This window comes from Carassius gibelio, chromosome B22 (assembly GCF_023724105.1).
Source record: "Carassius gibelio isolate Cgi1373 ecotype wild population from Czech Republic chromosome B22, carGib1.2-hapl.c, whole genome shotgun sequence".
Lineage (NCBI taxonomy): Eukaryota > Metazoa > Chordata > Actinopteri > Cypriniformes > Cyprinidae > Carassius > Carassius gibelio.
The window spans coordinates 36,547,995-36,570,530 of record NC_068417.1 but is presented as its reverse complement, the minus strand read 5'-3'; the positions used below and the strand labels follow the sequence as shown (position 1 = coordinate 36,570,530).

Sequence of the window (22,536 nt, the reverse complement as noted above, 5' to 3'; positions counted from 1 at the left end):
TCTATATTACTATATAACTATAGCAGGGCTTTTAACTCGCCACCTGTAGGGCCAGTGTCCTGGAGAGTTCAGTTCCAACTCTAACTAAACCCACATGACCAAGTTAATCAGTGTATTCAGGACCATTTAAAAATGATGAACAGGTTTTCTGGATAAGGGTTGGAAGTAAACTATGTAGATCACTGGCCCTCCAGGATTAATTGAATGAGTTATTGAGTTAATGAGTTATTGATAAATAAATCAATGCAGCTGTTGTTGCTTTAAGTCAAGTCAAGTCACCTTTATTTATATAGCGTTTTAAACAAACTACATTGCGTCAAAGCACTGAACAACATTCATTTGGAAAACAGTGTCTCAATAATGCAAAATGATAGTTAAAGGCAGTTCATCATTGAATTCAGTTATGTCATCTCTGTTCAGTTTAAATAGTGTCTGTGCATTTATTTGCAATCAAGGCAACGATATCGCTGTAGATGACCCCAACTAAGCAAGACAGATGTAGAAGTGACCCCAACTAAGCAAGACAGAGGCGACAGCGGCAAGGAACCGAAACTCCATCGGTGACAGAATGGAGAAAAAAACCTTGGGAGAAACCAGGCTCAGTTGGGGGGCCAGTTCTCCTCTGACCAGACGAAACCAGTAGTTCAATTCCAGGCTGCAGCAAAGTCAGATTGTGCAGAAGAATCATCTGTTTCCTGTGGTCTTGTCCTGGTGCTCCTCTGAGACAAGGTCTTTACAGGGGATCTGTATCTGGGGCTCTAGTTGTCCTGGTCTCCGCTGTCTTTCAGGGCAGTAGAGGTCCTTTCTAGGTGCTGATCCACCATCTGGTCTGGATACGTACTGGATCCGGGTGACTGCAGTGACCCTCTGATCTGGACACAGACTGGATCTGGTGGCCACGGTGACCTCGGAATAAGAGAGAAACAGACAAATATTAGCGTAGATGCCATTCTTCTAATGATGTAGAAAGTACATCGGGTGTTATGGGAAGTGTTTCCGGTTCTGGTTTACCTAATTAATGCAGCCTAAAAATCCTTTAACGGATTTGGATATTAAAAGCATATATTAGTATGTTATGTGTAAGCCAGGCTAAAGAGATGGGTCTTTAATCTAGATTTAAACTGCAAGAGTGTGTCTGCCTCCCGAACAATGTTAGGTAGGTTAATCCAGAGTTTAGGCGCCAAATAGGAAAAGGATCTGCCGCCTGCAGTTGATTTTGATATTCTAGGTCATATCAAATTGCCTTTGAGTTTTGAGAATGTAGCGGACGTAGAGGAGTATAATGTAACAGGAGCTCATTCAAATACTGAGGTGCTAAACCCTTCAGGGCTTTATAAGTAATAAGCAATATTTTAAAATCTATACGATGTTTGATAGGGTGCCAGTGTAGTGTTGACAGGACCGGGCTAATATGGTCATACTTCCTGGTTCTAGTAAGAACTCTTGCTGCTGCATTTTGGACTAGCTGTAGTTTGTTTACTAAGCGTGCAGAACAACCACCCAATAAAGCATTACAATAATCTAACCTTGAGGTCATGAATGCATGGATTAACATTCCTGTGTTTGACATTGAGAGCATAGGCCGTAATTTAGATATATTTTTGAGATGAAAAAATGCAGTTTTACAAATGCTAGAAACGTGGCTTTTTAAGGAAAGATTGCTATTAAATAGCACACCTAGGTTCCTAACTGATGACGAAGAATTGACAGAGCAACCATCAAGTCTTAGACAGTGTTCTAGGTTATTACAAGCAGAGTTTTTAGGTCCTATAATTAACACCTCTTTTTTTTCTGAATTTAGCAGTAAGAAATTACTCGTCATCCAATTTTTTATATCGACTATGCATTCCATTCGTTTTTCAAATTGGTGTGTTTCATCGGGCCTCGAAGAAATATAGAGCTGAGTATCATCAGCATAACAGTGAAAGCTAACACCATGTTTCCTGATGATATCTCCCAAGGGTAACATATAAAGCGTGAAGAGTAGCGGCCCTAGTACTGAGCCTTGAGGTACTCCATACTGCACTTGTGATCGATATGATACATCTTCATTCACTGCTACAAACTGATGCCGGTCATATAAGTACGATTTAAACCATGCTAATGCACTTCTATTAATTAGTGTTCAAGTCTATGCAAAAGAATGCTGCGGTCAATTGTGTCAAACGCAGCACTAAGATCCAATAAAACTAATAGAGAGATACACCCACGATCAGATGATAAGAGCAGATCATTTGTAACTCTAAGGAGAGCAGTCTCAGTACTATGATATGGTCTATGATGCTTTATATCCACCTATTGTACAATATGGTGAATTCAAAAGGAATGAACAGTGTTCTTTGTGTGCAATGAGTAATCAATATGTGCATATTTAATTATTACATCCGTGTTTATCTTTTTTTAATTTAATTATCTTTTTTATTCTTCTTTTATTGCCTTTTATCTTAATTTACAGCACTTTGTATGATAAATTGTTTAAAATAGCTATAATTATGAAACACTGCATTGATGTGATAAGCTGACATAAGCTGGCGTTGATCCAAGATGGCGGTGCATGCACTTCTCTCTCTCCCGTGTTTTTTGACTTTGTGAGTTGCAGTGTTTTTGTACATCTTCATCATGTCTACCTGTCTTTAAGCGCGCATACAGTCAGGAGTTTCTGCTAGATGTCGGCAGAACCACATTTTTATTTAAACTCTGTGCATGATCATACTGGCTAACGTACACTCTTCTGACAATAAAATGGACTACATCTAACTACTATGCTCAACTCAGAGGACTGTAATAGACTGTTGTATTTTTGTGTTCACGAAAACATGGTTCAGCAGCAGCATACCGGACTGCAATATTTATCGATCAGCTGACATGCTATCGAGCGGACAGAGTTTTCGTCAAGGTAGGTGAGACCCGCTTTGTGTTTAGATCAATGAGGTCTGGTGCTGCTATGCTGTTGTGGTCTGCAAACACTGCTCAACCCCGGTGGAGTTTATGATTATTAAGCGCCAGCCTTTCTATCTACCGAGGGAATAAACAGCCATACGGTTACGTATACATCCCTCCCAGCTCCAACAACAGCAACAGGAGTGTGGCACTAAATGAACTGTACCAGCACATCAGTGAGCAGCAGACAGCCCACCCTGATACTTTTCTCATCTTAGCTGGGATCTCAACCATGCAGATTTAAAGAGTGTGTTCCCAAAATTACACCAACACATAGACTTTCTAACATGGGGTAACAACACTCTGGACTTTGTTTACGCCTTCTTCACTCGCTTTGAAGCTCAAAACAGCACCACTGAACAGAAGATTCCGGCGACCAGGTGATGAGGACCTAAGCTGGATCAACACACGCAAAGCTCCGGGTCCTGACAACATTCTTGGGTGTGTCCTGAGAGACTGTGCAGTGGAACTCACTGAAGTCTTTCAGGCTGTCAGGCTGTTGTCCCATATGCTTCAAAGCTACCACCATCATTCCAGTCCCGAAGAAGCCATCTCCATCTTGCTTCAGTGACTACCATCCAGTTACTCCTTACGCCTATTCTCATGAAGTGCTATGAATGGCTACTCATGCACCATATAAAGTCTGACCTCACTCCTTAACCGGGCCCCTTCTAGTTTGCATATCGGTCCAACCGCTTGACCAATGACATCATCGCCACTGCCCTCCACTCAGCACTCACATATCTAGACAAAAAAAGACTTTTTACATCAGAATGCTGTTCATAGACTTTAGTTCAGCATTCGACACAATCATCCCTCAACAGCTCATTCACAAACTGGTCCACTAACTACAGGAACGAGGTGACCCACTAATGTACCCTATTCCTCCCGTACTGTTACCGTTTTTCTTCTCAGGTACACACAATTGCACTTTATGTAATCTTGAAAAATGTCATTTGTGCCATTCCATTTGCTACAAGCTCTGAGTAATATTATACAGTAAGAAAATTATTATCCTTAACCAGGAAATTGTTCTTAGAAATGACAGAGAGGTTAACACTGAGTTACAGTGGATCTTTTAAATATTTATAATTAATTATAACTAGTTATGATTAATTATTCATATTCCCCATTTGAGCTGATTTGCTACAACAAAACAAAAGATTCTCACCCCTAGCCCTCCTGGGGATGGAGTGGCACTCTCACCATCTCCTGAAGGGCAGATCGCTCCCTCTCTGGGTAGCCTGTCTCAGGGCCACTTCTTACTCTTCCGTTTGACAGTAGGTTTGATGGGGGCATGGGAGGCAGGGTGGCCTGCCTATGCTCAGCTCCACAACACTGCTTGGCTGGAGGCTGATATGGATACTACGCGGTGCATCCACCCTTTGCGACGAACAGACTGAGACGCTGCACCTGGCGAACAGGTGGAGGCAGCTACTTCCTGTTGGGGCAGGATGTGTCAGATCACCTCTGTCTGCTTCTGTGCAACCGAGAACTGCTGGACAAAGCTCTTGACCATGTCGCAGAAGTGGCCAGTCTGGGACACAGGGGCGGTGAGGAACCGCACCTTGCTGGAGTGCCTCATGTCAGCCAGACACAGCCAGAGATGGCATTCCTGGACCACAAGCATGGACGTTGCACCGCCCAAGGAACTTGCGGTGACCTTCATCTCTCGGAGCGCGAGGTCAGAACTGCTGGATCGTGACCACCCTCGCGCAGGTCCTTCAGTGCCTAGGCCTGGTGTGCTTGCACTAACTCCATAGTGTGTAAGGCGGAGGCAGCTTCCCTTTAAGCTGTAAAGGCACTGCCAGTAGACTAGACATGTTTAATACACAGACACATGAGGCAGCAATCATGACAATCACCCAGCGCCAGGTAACGACCACATCCAGAAATGCACAGGTGAAACGGCACCCTTACAAGGACAATCCATCATCTTTATAAAGACACAGCCATGCACACACATAGGTCTATATGAAGTACGTTTATTCATTTAAGGTTAATCTTTATTTAAATTTACCAGTTTAGTCATTTGTATTCACTTGGTTTCAGTTTATAACAATTTATTGTTAGGTTTGCATACGTTTACACGTACAACTCATCTTTATATACATTGTTACTGATTTGGAGTGCACATGAATTAGTTACTTTGCATCTGTTACTTACATTTGTTTCTAATTTGAGTTTAAGTTTACCAGTGACATGTGGCGATGATCTATGGAAAGCTTGTGTTCCTTGTTCCTGACTTCCCTCACATGCTCTTTCAGGGAAATGCTCTACTGAGGCGCACAGAATAACTGCCACTGAAGCACCGTACTGCCAACACCAGAAGCTACCAAGACCGCGTTGAACTCATAGCTCACTTGAAGACACGGGATGAAGCAGAATGATGCTGTCGCTCGGCTCCGAAGCAAAAAGCTGGTATGCATTGCACCTGCTGCTTTCTTATACTCACGCTGTGATCAGCTGCAGCTGGATGAAATAATTGCATGAAAATGTGCTTTGGCTCATTTAGTTTACACTCAAGGATTGGTCTATCGAAGCGATATCCTAATTGGTCGGTCAACGACATGACATCAAGAGTGACAGACTGAAGGGGAGCAGTAGGATACGTAACTACAGGAGGCTTTTTTACTATGTAAAAATGTGTATGCACACAATAAGTACACTCTGTTAATTTAAAAGTATATACTAGATAAATACTTAATATAACATGGCTCACAACAGTCAATTCTGGGTAGATTACTTACAAATTGCAGTCTGTTTCTAATTACAAATTACATTATGAAAATTGTAGTTAGAAGTGTAATCTAGATTACTCATTTCAAGAAATGTATTGACTACTTTTTGATTACCGGTACTTTTACATAAATTTTCATCAGGGACAATCATGAATGTAAATGTGGTGTTAAATTAATGAAATATTAACTTTAAATCTCTTCAAGTAAATATTTTTTATATTTTTGCTCTGTCCGTCATCTTATCACGTGTCCAATCTTCCTTCCGACGAAGATATCTATCTGCCAAACACCAACAAGCATAATGTTCCTAACTGATGACGAAGAATTGACAGAGCAACCATCAAGTCTTAGACAGTGTTCTAGGTTATTACAAGCAGAGTTTTTAGGTCCTATAATTAACACCTCTTTTTTTTCTGAATTTAGCAGTAAGAAATTACTCGTCATCCAATTTTTTATATCGACTATGCATTCCATTCGTTTTTCAAATTGGTGTGTTTCATCGGGCCTCGAAGAAATATAGAGCTGAGTATCATCAGCATAACAGTGAAAGCTAACACCATGTTTCCTGATGATATCTCCCAAGGGTAACATATAAAGCGTGAAGAGTAGCGGCCCTAGTACTGAGCCTTGAGGTACTCCATACTGCACTTGTGATCGATATGATACATCTTCATTCACTGCTACAAACTGATGCCGGTCATATAAGTACGATTTAAACCATGCTAATGCACTTCTATTAATTAGTGTTCAAGTCTATGCAAAAGAATGCTGCGGTCAATTGTGTCAAACGCAGCACTAAGATCCAATAAAACTAATAGAGAGATACACCCACGATCAGATGATAAGAGCAGATCATTTGTAACTCTAAGGAGAGCAGTCTCAGTACTATGATATGGTCTATGATGCTTTATATCCACCTATTGTACAATATGGTGAATTCAAAAGGAATGAACAGTGTTCTTTGTGTGCAATGAGTAATCAATATGTGCATATTTAATTATTACATCCGTGTTTATCTTTTTTTAATTTAATTATCTTTTTTATTCTTCTTTTATTGCCTTTTATCTTAATTTACAGCACTTTGTATGATAAATTGTTTAAAATAGCTATAATTATGAAACACTGCATTGATGTGATAAGCTGACATAAGCTGGCGTTGATCCAAGATGGCGGTGCATGCACTTCTCTCTCTCCCGTGTTTTTTGACTTTGTGAGTTGCAGTGTTTTTGTACATCTTCATCATGTCTACCTGTCTTTAAGCGCGCATACAGTCAGGAGTTTCTGCTAGATGTCGGCAGAACCACATTTTTATTTAAACTCTGTGCATGATCATACTGGCTAACGTACACTCTTCTGACAATAAAATGGACTACATCTAACTACTATGCTCAACTCAGAGGACTGTAATAGACTGTTGTATTTTTGTGTTCACGAAAACATGGTTCAGCAGCAGCATACCGGACTGCAATATTTATCGATCAGCTGACATGCTATCGAGCGGACAGAGTTTTCGTCAAGGTAGGTGAGACCCGCTTTGTGTTTAGATCAATGAGGTCTGGTGCTGCTATGCTGTTGTGGTCTGCAAACACTGCTCAACCCCGGTGGAGTTTATGATTATTAAGCGCCAGCCTTTCTATCTACCGAGGGAATAAACAGCCATACGGTTACGTATACATCCCTCCCAGCTCCAACAACAGCAACAGGAGTGTGGCACTAAATGAACTGTACCAGCACATCAGTGAGCAGCAGACAGCCCACCCTGATACTTTTCTCATCTTAGCTGGGATCTCAACCATGCAGATTTAAAGAGTGTGTTCCCAAAATTACACCAACACATAGACTTTCTAACATGGGGTAACAACACTCTGGACTTTGTTTACGCCTTCTTCACTCGCTTTGAAGCTCAAAACAGCACCACTGAACAGAAGATTCCGGCGACCAGGTGATGAGGACCTAAGCTGGATCAACACACGCAAAGCTCCGGGTCCTGACAACATTCTTGGGTGTGTCCTGAGAGACTGTGCAGTGGAACTCACTGAAGTCTTTCAGGCTGTCAGGCTGTTGTCCCATATGCTTCAAAGCTACCACCATCATTCCAGTCCCGAAGAAGCCATCTCCATCTTGCTTCAGTGACTACCATCCAGTTACTCCTTACGCCTATTCTCATGAAGTGCTATGAATGGCTACTCATGCACCATATAAAGTCTGACCTCACTCCTTAACCGGGCCCCTTCTAGTTTGCATATCGGTCCAACCGCTTGACCAATGACATCATCGCCACTGCCCTCCACTCAGCACTCACATATCTAGACAAAAAAAGACTTTTTACATCAGAATGCTGTTCATAGACTTTAGTTCAGCATTCGACACAATCATCCCTCAACAGCTCATTCACAAACTGGTCCACTAACTACAGGAACGAGGTGACCCACTAATGTACCCTATTCCTCCCGTACTGTTACCGTTTTTCTTCTCAGGTACACACAATTGCACTTTATGTAATCTTGAAAAATGTCATTTGTGCCATTCCATTTGCTACAAGCTCTGAGTAATATTATACAGTAAGAAAATTATTATCCTTAACCAGGAAATTGTTCTTAGAAATGACAGAGAGGTTAACACTGAGTTACAGTGGATCTTTTAAATATTTATAATTAATTATAACTAGTTATGATTAATTATTCATATTCCCCATTTGAGCTGATTTGCTACAACAAAACAAAAGATTCTCACCCCTAGCCCTCCTGGGGATGGAGTGGCACTCTCACCATCTCCTGAAGGGCAGATCGCTCCCTCTCTGGGTAGCCTGTCTCAGGGCCACTTCTTACTCTTCCGTTTGACAGTAGGTTTGATGGGGGCATGGGAGGCAGGGTGGCCTGCCTATGCTCAGCTCCACAACACTGCTTGGCTGGAGGCTGATATGGATACTACGCGGTGCATCCACCCTTTGCGACGGACAGACTGAGACGCTGCACCTGGCGAACAGGTGGAGGCAGCTACTTCCTGTTGGGGCAGGATGTGTCAGATCACCTCTGTCTGCTTCTGTGCAACCGAGAACTGCTGGACAAAGCTCTTGACCATGTCGCAGAAGTGGCCAGTCTGGGACACAGGGGCGGTGAGGAACCGCACCTTGCTGGAGTGCCTCATGTCAGCCAGACACAGCCAGAGATGGCATTCCTGGACCACAAGCATGGACGTTGCACCGCCCAAGGAACTTGCGGTGACCTTCATCTCTCGGAGCGCGAGGTCAGAACTGCTGGATCGTGACCACCCTCGCGCAGGTCCTTCAGTGCCTAGGCCTGGTGTGCTTGCACTAACTCCATAGTGTGTAAGGCGGAGGCAGCTTCCCTTTAAGCTGTAAAGGCACTGCCAGTAGACTAGACATGTTTAATACACAGACACATGAGGCAGCAATCATGACAATCACCCAGCGCCAGGTAACGACCACATCCAGAAATGCACAGGTGAAACGGCACCCTTACAAGGACAATCCATCATCTTTATAAAGACACAGCCATGCACACACATAGGTCTATATGAAGTACGTTTATTCATTTAAGGTTAATCTTTATTTAAATTTACCAGTTTAGTCATTTGTATTCACTTGGTTTCAGTTTATAACAATTTATTGTTAGGTTTGCATACGTTTACACGTACAACTCATCTTTATATACATTGTTACTGATTTGGAGTGCACATGAATTAGTTACTTTGCATCTGTTACTTACATTTGTTTCTAATTTGAGTTTAAGTTTACCAGTGACATGTGGCGATGATCTATGGAAAGCTTGTGTTCCTTGTTCCTGCCTTCCCTCACATGCTCTTTCAGGGAAATGCTCTACTGAGGCGCACAGAATAACTGCCACTGAAGCACCGTACTGCCAACACCAGAAGCTACCAAGACCGCGTTGAACTCATAGCTCACTTGAAGACACGGGATGAAGCAGAATGATGCTGTCGCTCGGCTCCGAAGCAAAAAGCTGGTATGCATTGCACCTGCTGCTTTCTTATACTCACGCTGTGATCAGCTGCAGCTGGATGAAATAATTGCATGAAAATGTGCTTTGGCTCATTTAGTTTACACTCAAGGATTGGTCTATCGAAGCGATATCCTAATTGGTCGGTCAACGACATGACATCAAGAGTGACAGACTGAAGGGGAGCAGTAGGATACGTAACTACAGGAGGCTTTTTTACTATGTAAAAATGTGTATGCACACAATAAGTACACTCTGTTAATTTAAAAGTATATACTAGATAAATACTTAATATAACATGGCTCACAACAGTCAATTCTGGGTAGATTACTTACAAATTGCAGTCTGTTTCTAATTACAAATTACATTATGAAAATTGTAGTTAGAAGTGTAATCTAGATTACTCATTTCAAGAAATGTATTGACTACTTTTTGATTACCGGTACTTTTACATAAATTTTCATCAGGGACAATCATGAATGTAAATGTGGTGTTAAATTAATGAAATATTAACTTTAAATCTCTTCAAGTAAATATTTTTTATATTTTTGCTCTGTCCGTCATCTTATCACGTGTCCAATCTTCCTTCCGACGAAGATATCTATCTGCCAAACACCAACAAGCATCATCGCGTCAGCTGCTCTTCTCGCCAAGCCACACGTTGTGGCCAAAAGCTCGTGCAAATCCCTGAGCTCGCCTCACTCGACAACACGATTGTCCCGCCATGACCGGGCTCTCTTATAATGCTGGATCGCAGCCGTGCTCCAGTTATCACCACAGTAAGCCTCTCTCACTTTTTCGGCCGTGGCGCAGTTTGATGCTGCCTCCACTAGCGGTGAAGACCGCGCGTTGTAGTGATATGTCGTTTGTGAAAGAATCGTTTTTTCGAATGAATCTTTTAGGCGAACGAATCGTTCTCAGTTTACACTCATTACCCTCGGTTGTTGTTCATCAGACATAAAAAAAATATATATATATATATATATATATATATATATATATATATATTATATGATAAATAAATATTCGTCCTTAGGTCATGTTGTTTACTTGAATAATAGAAGCCTCTCAGTTATCGTTTCTTCTGCCAAAGTAAGGGCCCTCCAGCCATCGTTACAATCTCCTTGCCTATTTCAGCATCGGACAGGGCTCTCCCTTCTGGTGCAGCCAGGCAGTGGCTCCCTTCGGTCGCATGGTGAGCCTTTCATCTGTCATTGAGTTGCGCTGCGCGCTCAGTGGCAGACGGGGTTATCCCTCCCGGTGCAGCAGTGCCACAGGCCCCCTTTGGTCGTTGTGACGGCCCTCCATCCGATGCATCAAATTACGCCTCGTATACAGTCGCAAGGGGGACTCTCCCTTCTGGTGCAGCAGAGCCGCAGCTCCCTTTGGACGAAGCGAGAGTCCCTACATCAGTCGCGTTTTCTTGCCAACTCCGCATCAGATGGGGCTCCCCTACCAGTGCAGCAGACTCACGGCTCCCTTCGGAGGCAGCAAGAGTCCCTCATTTCTCAATATCCGGCATCGTGCTCCTCTCATAAGCGGCACGGAGGGCTCGCTGGTAAGACGTTGTGAGCCGCAGCTCTCGTCGAACACTGCTCGGGCCCTCCCGGTCGCTCTGCATTTTCTTCCCAACACGCATCTTTTGGGGAGCAACTAAATTTAGCTCTCTGGCTGCTGTCCTATGGCTTTAAGCTTCTTTTGGGGAGTTATTTGGGTTCGGGCTGTGCTCCGGGCCCGGACCCCTCCCCCAGGACAGCACGCTAAAATATGCCTACTATTCGCCTTCAGATTAGATGTAAGGGTGAACTCGTGAAATGTGGTTTTATTAACAAAGTTCGGGAGAAGCATGATCAGATAATCATCCAATTTGGCACAGGTGCATCTCGTTTAGCTAATCATCCTAAATAGCACACAAGCGTATATATATCCAGTCTTCCTACCTCCTGTCCCACGACAGTTTTTTCGGCATCCCTCCTCCACCCCAACTCCTCATTTCTAATCTATTTATCCCAAATTGGGGATAGGGGGAGTTATTTGTGTTCGGGCTGTGCTCCGGGACCGGACCCCTCCGCCAGGACAGCACGCCAAAATATGCCTACTATTCGCCTTCAGATTAGATGTAAGGGTGAACTCGTGAAAACTACTAAGATGGTACTGTTCTTCTATGTTTCACAGAAACACCCGGAAAGTAATGAATTGAATTGCATGTTAAGGTAATGTAAACCCATGAGGCAAGAAAAATGTAAATGCATATTCATATATCTTTAAACTTCTGGTTACATGAAAAAAATTATTCTAATAATAATACTTTTTTTGCATAGGTGTGTGAAAACTGTAACAATGTATCTTAGAATATAACACGATGTAACCTCGGTCTCACTTGAAATGTGTCCCCACATTAAGTCCTTGAATTTGAGGGTTTTGGACCTGGCGATGCCTTGAAAGGTCCTTGAATTTGAAATGAATCAAGGTATGGGAACCCTGTTTATACATCAGTAGCATTTAGTAAATTGTGTAACCATTTGTCTCATTTGTGGTATAATTATACATTATATTTACATAGCATTCTATACAGTGAATATTCAAAGTTAAAGATATGACAGTATATATTTTTGAAATAAATTTTTTTAAAGGAAAAATAGGAAGAATCAACTGTACGAATAACTGATGTAATCCATAAAAAGTAACTGTAATCTGATTATACACATTTTAAAATGTAATCCAATTACAAGTACTTCATTTTCTTGTTACACATTATTATAAAGTGTCCTTATTTATTACAGTGTAATTATGAATTTAAGTACTGAGTAAGATTAATTAACTACATGTACTGACTATATGGTTAGGATTAGGGTTACCTGCATGTAATTATGCATAATTTAGTGTTACTACATGTAACATGTTTAACAAGGACACCTTAAAATAAAGTTTTGACAATTTTTGTAATCTGATTTTGTAATCCAGAATTTATGAAAACTCCCCAAAAAATAAAGTTTAGCATGACTATAACATATTTGACTTTTGTTAATGTTATAACCCACCAAATATATCCTGTCCTGGATGCTGATTGGTCAGTCCAAAACCAGATCAGATATTGGATCTACACTGGCCTCTTAATTATTCAGTGTTATTTTACTTATAAAGTGACACTTTGTGAAGGTCTGTGTTATCGATTTGACAGAAATTATATTGTCGGATGAGAAAAACCTGAACCTGAACTGAACTTAGCCGGATATTGACACTATTGTACCGCAGCTTTAAAGAGTCTTTATCAGAATTCTATCAGAAGGTCTATCTTTTGCTCTTAGAATTCCACTAAAATCTAATATTCACTTATATTTAGAATGTTTCTTATTTTTCAAATGTTTGATAAATCACTTTTGTCATATTTAATTGCTTCATTTCTGTAATAAAGACCTACCTTAACGTTAGCAGCAGGATGCAGTCTTGAGGGCCATCAATGGAAAATGAGACGCATGGTATCATCTATGATAAATGCTTAACCAGCACTACGGTTCTGTTGACTAAAAGGAAACATTTCTCTATAAACTGAAAATAAGTGAAACTTACATGTGTAAATATAGGTCGGCCCACAGTTTTTTTTTTTTTTTTTTTTTTTAATAGGCCATATCGCGTTTCTCATTAGATATTCAGGACAAGCCTGTGTGGGTGCTGGAAACTCTTCACCATGCAACTAAGAGTCATGCTTCTCAGTGTCTGCATATTTTGCGGTTATAAATGTTAGGTTTTGATGCTCGCAGAAATTTCTGAGAGAAAGACGTTTTCATTTTCTCCAATTCTCGGTTTACGACAGTATACATAACTCCATCAACACTCCTACTCACAACTGCCAACACAAGCAGCCACATCTAATGTTATCTTTGTGGTTGTGCTCATATGAACCTTCACACATAAGTAAACAAAATAAAACACTCTGGCGTTTAGGAGTGTGTGTAAAGTGCATCTGCTGCTTTTAGTGTTAAATCAGGATGCTTGTGTTTAAAAAATGAATAGCTGCGTCATATTTATTTATTTTTTTTTTTACTCTGTTAATATCTGTACAAATTTAATGAGACTCCTTCTTGGCTATACATTCATATGTAGTACAGAACTCATTCAATTACAATATTTACACACACAGTGCAATAATCAGCATACACAATTTACATAGCTGACTTACATTTCAAGATATATAGTGTTAGGATACACAGAAGCATTTTAGTAGCGCATGCATAAGTAAATGATAACAAGAGAACGACAAAATCCAAAACTTATCTCAACATTTTGTGAAGAAAACGTGAGTGGTGTCTGTGAATGCAAAACTCGCTGCCACACTCTCAAGTCTCTGGTCTGGAAATGACTCAGGTCCCTCCATGAATGCAAGTCCTGGGGATTTTTGGCCAGTTTTACCAAATCATAAGTCTTATTTTTAATAAATGTAATGGCACATAAACTCCTCATAAGCCTCACAGTTGGAGGTATTATTCCTGTGTATACCACAGATGGAGCAAATATGAGAAATAATATGCGTGTGGTTGCAACATGGGCTTACTGGAAAAAACGTGCCTCTATATTTTTGCAAACGTACCTATGCATACACCTCAATGCAGTTTCCAGTCACAATGAACACTAGTGTCAGTAAAACACCAACAACTTTCATTGCTTTCCACACAAATTAAGATTGAAGGCTTAGATTATATTTTTCACACAGTTTTACTAGTGATACTATGCGATACCTCAAAATACTTTGACTATAGTGCATTAATTGCAATCTGTGATGAATTAAAATCAAAAACTGTAATCGCTCCATGGGTATGGGGTATGTCTCATAGTAAATTTGCTCAGTAGCGCACCCGGTACAGCATTGCACTTGCTCGGGAGGCCCACAAATCACGATAAAAGACCTAGAAGATTGGTAGTAGCAACATAAAATAGCAGGCTTGCATTTTTACCTCGTGTTTGCGTTTATTAACGTTATTGTTATGAGTAGCGGAAAAACTTTGCACTGAAAAGGCATGAACACAGTCATTTTTGCGACTGACCTTATTGAATATGCATTTATAGGAGTTTACCTTTCAGGAGATGAGAGTATTTAAATGAATCACGCAATATGATTTACTAAGTATTTGCATAATTATTCACATTCTGTGTACTTTAATACATGCATTGCCCATAAATCACCTGCAGAACTTTCCACTCCAATCTTCGCTTTTATGGGATTACGCTCTCATGCAAATTTGCCCAGTTTAGTAAATCTGGCCCTTTATTACGGAAAACGTGTAACGTAATGGATTATGTCACTATAGTTATAACAAAAAAATGTTTTCATGCAATTTATAATCAGTTAACAATCTACCCAGCACTGCAAATGCTGTAGAGCTTTAACCTTTTAGAGCCACCCACCAGATTGCCGCGATACACATAGAATAACCTACTCAATAAATCATTGCCAAATTCACCTTAATCTGTTTTAGGTTGAACTGAATGTCCTTTTAGCACCACCATTTCAATTGGAAAGTAATGCAAAATGTGAAACAGAGCAACGTGTTATAATTTTGCAGACAAGACACGTTTTTTCCAATGAGCACGGGTTGTGTAATACTGTACAAATATATTGCCTCGGGGTTGCATTATGGGGGCTTCTGTGGTTAGCACCTCACTATGACTCAGTGTTAAACTCAGTGGCACATTTACAGTATCAGTATGAACTCGTTAACAGTGAGAAGATTATTTACAGTATGTGGCAGATTGTGATCATGTGATTATTATCAAAAATCATAAAAGGTTTCTACACACTCTCTATAAAACTCCCAAATAGTATATATATATATATATATTAGGTTTACATGAGCAAATATTAAAACAGACTAACTTTAGTGGACAATACATGATATGGTTTTATGACTATCACTTAATAGCAGGTACTTGCTGTTTATTTCTCATCCGCCCACTCGGTGGCTGTTTTTGCTGAGGGAAAATGATGGCAGCATATTCCACTCCGTCCTGGGCCTTTGATGTCGCCTCGGCAGGTTTTACTTTGTCATTTCTTTCAGGTCTATTTTGAAAGTCTAACTCTCCATACTCCACACAGCTGACAAACACGGCACCGGATGTCCCACACTGCCCCTGCTAACAGCCCAGGATGATACATACAAAACATGAAGAAAACAGAGCTGAACTGTAATAAGGTTAATTAATGTAATAAAGAGGCAATCACATACCGGTTGTGTTGATCTGTTGCTGTGAACCGGTGGGTTTTCTGCATCTGAGAAGCCGTACAGTTACAATCAGCATACTTTATCAAACTCATAAAAAAATAAAATAAAAAATCTTTTCATCTTTGTCGTGAAGATGTGTGGGGGACTTCTTGCAATTTTAGTGATCTGCACATTAACTTATTTTAATTTTTGTTTTTTCATTTTCAGACATTTTGACTATATTTTCCCCCCTATATTAGATTTTTATTTGTAACAATGTGTTTTTTAAAATACTGTGTATTAAATGTGTCTTATACCATATTTATTTTACCTTTTAAAAGCAATCAACTACTCCGAAAATCATTTTATCTTATGTTTTACAGTATCGAACGACTGTTAAATGTCAACCCTGTTACTGTGGTTTTTGAAAGCTACTGGAAATAAAGAAGTGGACGTTTGTCAACGTTTAATATATCTAAAAAGCATATATTTGAACGATTTTCAGCACAAGGCTTGTAAATATTAATTTGTAGATATTCAACCCTGTTACTTTTCTGAAAGCATAATTATATTCTACCATTCAAAAGTTTAGAGCTCATAAGATTTTTAAGTGTTTTTGAAAGGTCTCTTTTGCTCATCAAGGCTGCATTTATTTGATAAAAAATACAGTAAAAACAGTAATGTTGTGAAATATTATTGCAATTAAAAATAAATGCTTTCTCTGTGACTATATTTTAAGATGTAATTTATTCCTGTGACCAAAGCTGAATTTATAATCTCCAGTGTCGCATGATCATTCAGAAATGACTCTAATATGCAGCTCGTGAAACATTTTAATTATTCGTTTTTGCTGCTTCGTATTTTTGTGCCAACTATTATAATTTTTATTTTCCAGACTATGCTTTAAAATTGGTTTAAAAGAGCAGAAATTATTTGGAACAGAAATCTCGTGTAACATTATTGATGTCTTTACTGTCAATTATGATCAACTGAATGCATCCTTTCTGAATAAAAGTATTGATTACTTTCTAAAAACATCTCGGTGATCCCAAACTTTTGAACAGTGGTGTATAATGATAAAAGTTCTGAATTTAGCATACAAGATGACACCGTACTGTATAATTCAATACCCCTTAAACATTATATGTTTAATGTACAAAATTAAAAAATAATAATAATAATAACAGAATAAAATATAAGAAATTTGACTCAAAACAATGCTAAAATACAGCATTACCTACCTGCTTTTCTTGGATGGGTCCTAAAAAGCCAGCACAATATGCCGACAAAAAGACCTATAAATATTATGACTGCTGCACTGAAGAAAATTAAGAAAGTTTTTTGTTCTGATAGCTCCAGTGTTGGTGAACTATTCACTACATTTTCATACACAGCAGTGGTTGTAGTTTCTGAAAGAAAAATCAATTCGTTTTTAAAATGGTACGCAACGCTTTTTAAATTGCATTAATATTACTATAAACAAAACATCCATTTTACTCATGTAAAAATGCAAAACCAACAATTACAGTAGCAACAGCACAAAATAAATACATATTATATATATATATGTTTTCCGTATAACACTGAGGTTTAATGAGAAAACATACCTGTTGTTGTGTAGCCTAATATGACTTTAATATTAATGGTATTGCTCTCAATAAGAGGGTTAGCACCATGAGAATACACTGCAACATGATATTTTCCTTCATCTTCCAGCGTGAGATTTGTGATGTGTAGTGTAACAGTACTGTTTTCCACACGATGGAGTGCAAACTTTTCTTTACAAGGGATGTTATGTTTCAAATTTACTATCTTTTTCCCGTCTTTGTACAGAGCAAGATTATCATTGATTTTGTTGATAACAGGGACTTGTAAAGTGAATTTAACAGTGATGTTTTCTTCCAATGTACCATTGACTTCATGCGCTGACTCCACTGAAATAAAAACAACACTTGGTCACTTCACCAGAAAGCTTGTAAGAGACAGTTAAATGGCAGGTTCATCAATGAACTCATCTTTTTAATTTTTGGCAAATGAATCGACAGCTTTTTTTGGTAGCCAAGATTTCAACCTTTGTGTCTATAAAGAGCATAAAAATTCACCTTACATCATGAACACTGCAATCTCAAACAGTCTGTGTCATGATGTTTCTTTTTAACGTTAAATAAATCTCGCTGTCATCTCATTGATGGTATGATACAAGTACAAAGTCTTCAAAGGAAGAAAGGGCTGTTGTTTTGCAGATCTCGCTCACATTTTCCGTGAGTCAAAGGAAATTTCTTGGTACTTTAATTGTACAATATTACAAATCCTTTCAATAAAAGTGGTTCAAAAGAGTTTTGAGCACTTTAAAAAAGCTTAAAAACACAAGTGTAAAGTCATAATTAATCATCAGATTAATGGTTCAAAATGAAGACATATTTGAAATGCGATGCAATAAAATGCATTCATTTTTAAGCCTCTGCTCCAACTTGAGTGCACAAAAGCGTTCAGATTTGTTATTTCGTCCCTTAGTGTGAGAAACATTTGGTAAGGTTGAAGTGAAAATACCGTACAAATCAACAACCAGGAACGAAAACTCAACAGAGAGTAAAGACAAAACCCCAAAACAATCATGACCTCTTTTACTCACCCTTCAGAATCGAGTACAACATGAATGAGAAAAGTAAGAGTTTGTTCTTGAGGTCACGCTTCATGCTGCAGAAGGAACGGAGCGAGTGAACGCTGGCAGCCACCGGAGATGCAAACGTCTTCCCGTTTCTGCTGATTTATGCTTTGCACTTACATGCTGTTTAGAAGAAAACCTACGTCTTTCAGGGGGAGGTACAGACAGGAACTGAACCTCAATACACTTGAAGCAGTTTTTTTTCTCCATTTGTTCACTTTCATATCCCTAGAAACCAAAAAGTAGATATTAGTAGCCATTCCAAATAAATAAACGCAAATGATAAAATAACAGAATCTAAAAAGATGTATTTTTATAGTCTAATAAACTGTAACGGTTTTATAAAAGGTGATCTGAAGCATATTTGTGATTTGACTGTGGATCCTACATTATATTTGTCAAAACTCGTTTAATCTCTCATCATATGCTCACACAATCTCACCACAAGACCACCGACAGACCACCTCGAGTTTCACAATCCCACAAGAGGAAGTGTTTGGGTGGCTTTATAGCAGACGTGTGCATGTGGAAACCCATGGCATGAAATTATAACGTTTAACACATCTTCAAACAAAATAAAAACTACACAAACCCAACATTTATGGTAAATTCCCTCGCTCCAAGATATCACCTTGAACTCTTTAGATAAAATGGGCCTATATTTCCCTAATGTTTAAATAATGTATGTCCTCCAGACTCGATATTAATTTATTTAGGCTATTTCTACTTTGTATAAACGTGTTTTTACATCTGATTCAAGTGATAACCAAAGTGTTAATTTACATCTGCTCTTGAGAACGCGCTGAGGAGGTTTAAATCCGCTCCTCGTGATCTGAAGCGGACGCAGCCGTTGCTCATGACGCCATGACGTCAGACCGTTCCCCGGATGAAACCGAGTTGTTATGACAACCACGGTACAGCAGTAAAGCGAAAGTACCGTTGCGTGCTTTAAACGTTTGAAGCGTTTCACTCATGGACGCGGGAGCCAACACGTACCTCATTAGACCGAATTATAAAGACAAGTAAGACGACCTTCTCCTTGTTCAAGCGTTTAACGATTAACTTAGCCTGCTGAAATAGCAGCTAGCTAAGCTTAAGGCTGGACTAGTGCTTCTTAACTGCGTTTATGGAGAAGTGTTTAGGAGAACTTCGTGTGAGTACCGTGTGCGTTCATCTTCCGCTGTAGGTTCAAGGCAGGAGCGGTGAGAGAGTGCGTCAGAGAGATCCTGAGGGAGCAGCTGTATGGAGTGCAGTACAATCCCGACGAGGTTCCCACATTAACCACATCTTTAGCGGACTCCATTAAAAACAAGCTGCGAGGTGAGAGGCGATCGATCGATCTGTCTGTCTGTCTGTCTATCTATCTATCTATCTGTCTGTCTGTCTGTCTGTCTGTCTGTCTAGTAAAAAAAGAAAATAGTGTAGACTTTATGAATACTTGATAAGTGAAAATACATACAAAAACACTACAAGTGTATACAGTCAAACTAAAATTTATTCAGGCACCTTCAACATTTCTCATTATTATTCAACATTATTATTATTAAGTTTATGGGCTACAGTCGAAGTCTGCTTTATTGTCAGCTCTTTCACATGTACAGCACATACATACAGAGAATCAAGATTGTGTTACTCTCAGACCCTTGATGAATGCGGATAACACTAAACACTAGCAGTAGACATAATACAGATAAATACAGTTTAAAAACAAGTAAAATACAACCTATACCATATACAAATAAAGAAAAAAAAAAGAAATAGAAAAAGTGGCATAAGGCACATAGAAATAGGTGATAAACTGTGTCAGAACAAATTCATCGTCATGATGTCAGATAACTGTAATACGTATGTATGAAGGTATGCAATGGAAATCATCATCAATCATCCCAAAATGATTAAGACAACTATTTAGACAACTGCCAATACTGTGTTTGGCCACCCTTCAGGCCCGTTCACACCAAGCACAAAAACAATTTCTATATTATTGAAATGCCCTCCAGTGAAGTATTTGAAGACCTTTCTTCTCAAATCAGTTGATATTTGACTGGTTTGGGCCATCCTTCTGTTAGACTGTCTCACAAATGATTTTGGTGGAATAGCTGTTAGATGTTAAATATAAGCACACAATTAGATACCAAATGGGATAAGCCAATTACAAAGCGATGCTCAATTTTGCTCAGTCTGTGGTGCAAAAAGGTTGCATTAGCAATTAAAAAAAGAAAGAAAAAAGGTTAAAGTGTCTGAAAAATTATTGGTACCATTTAAAAAAAAAAAAATTTTTACTGGTAGTCCACTGTATGAAGAATTTTTGGGCATGATATGTCACCGTTCACTTAATTTTGCTATCCTCACTTGTAAAACCATGGTTTTGGTTCTGTTTGATGCTCGGGTGACAGCAGGTTGTTGTATTTTCAGACATGGGCTTTGACCGATACAAGCTCATCGTGCAGGTGGTGGTCGGAGAGCAGCGTGGAGAAGGAGTCAAGTAAGCGCAATACTTCTCAGGAAAACCAATGAATTGTGTAATCAGGACGGTTTCAAACAGACCCCTAGCGCTCGTGCTGTAGAGCCATGTTCACGTGCAAGACATGTCCTCAGACGTGACCTCTGGGTTGTTTTTTACTGATCGGTCTCGACACCCACATCTAGTAAGATACAGTCTGACTCGGGATGTGAAAGCACTATTGCAGGGCATCTGATACCCAGCGCTGTTTGTACTTGCAGATCTGACTTGTCAAAATATTGAGCCATCACCACCACACACAAAAACAGATGCAGTGCAAAAAAAAAAGTGTGGTTAGTTATGTAAGACTCACTTTTAGACACTGTTTTTAATTGCACATTACATATTAAACTGAATTACATATGAATTATTTAGTTTTTCACGTATTTGGGTAATAAAATAATCGCTGAATATGTTATTCGCAGGATGGCTGCGCGCTGCTTCTGGGATGCAGATACAGACAGCTATGCTCAAGAAATATTTATGAATGTAAGTCAGGAGTTATTTTTTACATGAATGTGATTTTCAATGTTTACTTTGTGGTTTCATGCTCTCTTTCTAACAGGACAGCTTGTTCTGTGTGGCCGCTGTGTTTGGTGTGTATTATTACTGAAGACACACACACACACAGGAGATGTGCTGAGGACCAGACATACACAGATGTGATATTTAACACCATCACAATTATTTAGTATCGCTCGCATCCATGTTTGATCGTCTGAATACCTCGCTGTATGATTGTTCCTACAGTGCAGTATATTGTCAAAGTTGTTATTTTCCCCTTAATAAATATTTATATAAAATCATTTTTTGTCACTATCTTTTTGTATTAGTTGGTCAAGAATTTTAAATAAAAAAATTTCACTTTTGACCATGGTATTGTTTTATATTTTCTAGTCACATTTTTTTAAATCATATTATTTAATATCAATTATATATGACCCACAAAACCAGTCATATGTGCCTATTTTAATATAAACAAGCTTAAATAAATACGCTTTCCATTGATGAGTGGTTTGTGATGACAGGACGATATTTGGCCGAGATCTAAATATTGGAAAATCTGGAATCTGAGAGAGCAAACAAAATTTAAATACTGAGAAAATCGCTTTTAAAAATATGTCCAAATTTAGCTCTTAACAATGCATATTACGTAGAAGATTTGATATATTTACGGTACGAAATTTACTAAATATATTCAAGGAACACAATCTTTACTTAATGTCCTAATGATTTTTGGCATAAGATAAAAACGGACAATTTTGACCCATACAATGGCTATTGCTACAAATATACCTGTGCTACTTATGACTGCTTTTGTGCTCCACGGTCACATATTATCATCTAACAGCATATTATAATAGCTCTAGCATGCACTTGCATGGATAGACATTCCTCATTAATTAAAATATCTATATTATAAAGGTTAAATGTGTAAGAGAGCCCCCTACTGATTGATTGTGTGACTCACAAGAGCCAATTTATCACCTTTCACCCTACTTTATAAACATTT

The 22,536-nt window shown here is 39.1% G+C and overlaps 2 protein-coding genes across 2 annotated transcripts; one reads left to right on the top strand and one right to left on the bottom strand.

The window, feature by feature from the left end:
* Nucleotides 1-13,254: 13,254 nt before the first annotated feature.
* On the bottom strand, nt 13,255-19,830 carry LOC127987893 (uncharacterized). Its single transcript, XM_052590326.1, has 6 exons — nt 19,682-19,830; nt 18,488-18,748; nt 17,463-17,789; nt 17,097-17,264; nt 15,880-15,923; nt 13,255-15,787 (listed from the first exon to the last, which is right to left on the bottom strand). The coding sequence occupies exons 2-6, from the start codon at nt 18,549-18,551 to the stop codon at nt 15,566-15,568; spliced, it is 825 nt and encodes a 274-aa protein (XP_052446286.1). The 5' UTR covers nt 18,552-18,748; nt 19,682-19,830; the 3' UTR covers nt 13,255-15,565.
* On the top strand, nt 19,377-21,829 carry dynlt2b (dynein light chain Tctex-type 2B). Its single transcript, XM_052590327.1, has 5 exons — nt 19,377-19,542; nt 19,707-19,840; nt 20,936-21,005; nt 21,449-21,512; nt 21,589-21,829. Exons 1-5 carry the CDS (start codon nt 19,493-19,495, stop codon nt 21,634-21,636), a joined length of 366 nt encoding a protein of 121 aa, XP_052446287.1. The 5' UTR covers nt 19,377-19,492; the 3' UTR covers nt 21,637-21,829.
* Nucleotides 21,830-22,536: the final 707 nt, after the last annotated feature.

What these genes read in the sequence shown, in the direction of transcription:
- LOC127987893 (XM_052590326.1), bottom strand. Translation starts at nt 18,551, where the DNA reads ATGAAGCGTGACCTCAAGAACAAACTCTTACTTTTCTCATTCATGTTG. An exon ending in GACCCATCCAAGAAAAGCAG is followed by an intron (nt 15,924 to 17,096) that starts GTAGGTAATGCT and finishes ACGGCTTCTCAG; the next exon opens with ATGCAGAAAACCCACCGGTT. An exon ending in GCAACAGATCAACACAACCG is followed by an intron (nt 15,788 to 15,879) that starts GTATGTGATTGC and finishes CTGGGCTGTTAG; the next exon opens with CAGGGGCAGTGTGGGACATC.
- dynlt2b (XM_052590327.1), top strand. Translation starts at nt 19,493, where the DNA reads ATGGACGCGGGAGCCAACACGTACCTCATTAGACCGAATTATAAAGAC. An exon ending in AGACCGAATTATAAAGACAA is followed by an intron (nt 19,543 to 19,706) that starts GTAAGACGACCT and finishes CTTCCGCTGTAG; the next exon opens with GTTCAAGGCAGGAGCGGTGA. An exon ending in CAGCGTGGAGAAGGAGTCAA is followed by an intron (nt 21,006 to 21,448) that starts GTAAGCGCAATA and finishes TGTTATTCGCAG; the next exon opens with GATGGCTGCGCGCTGCTTCT.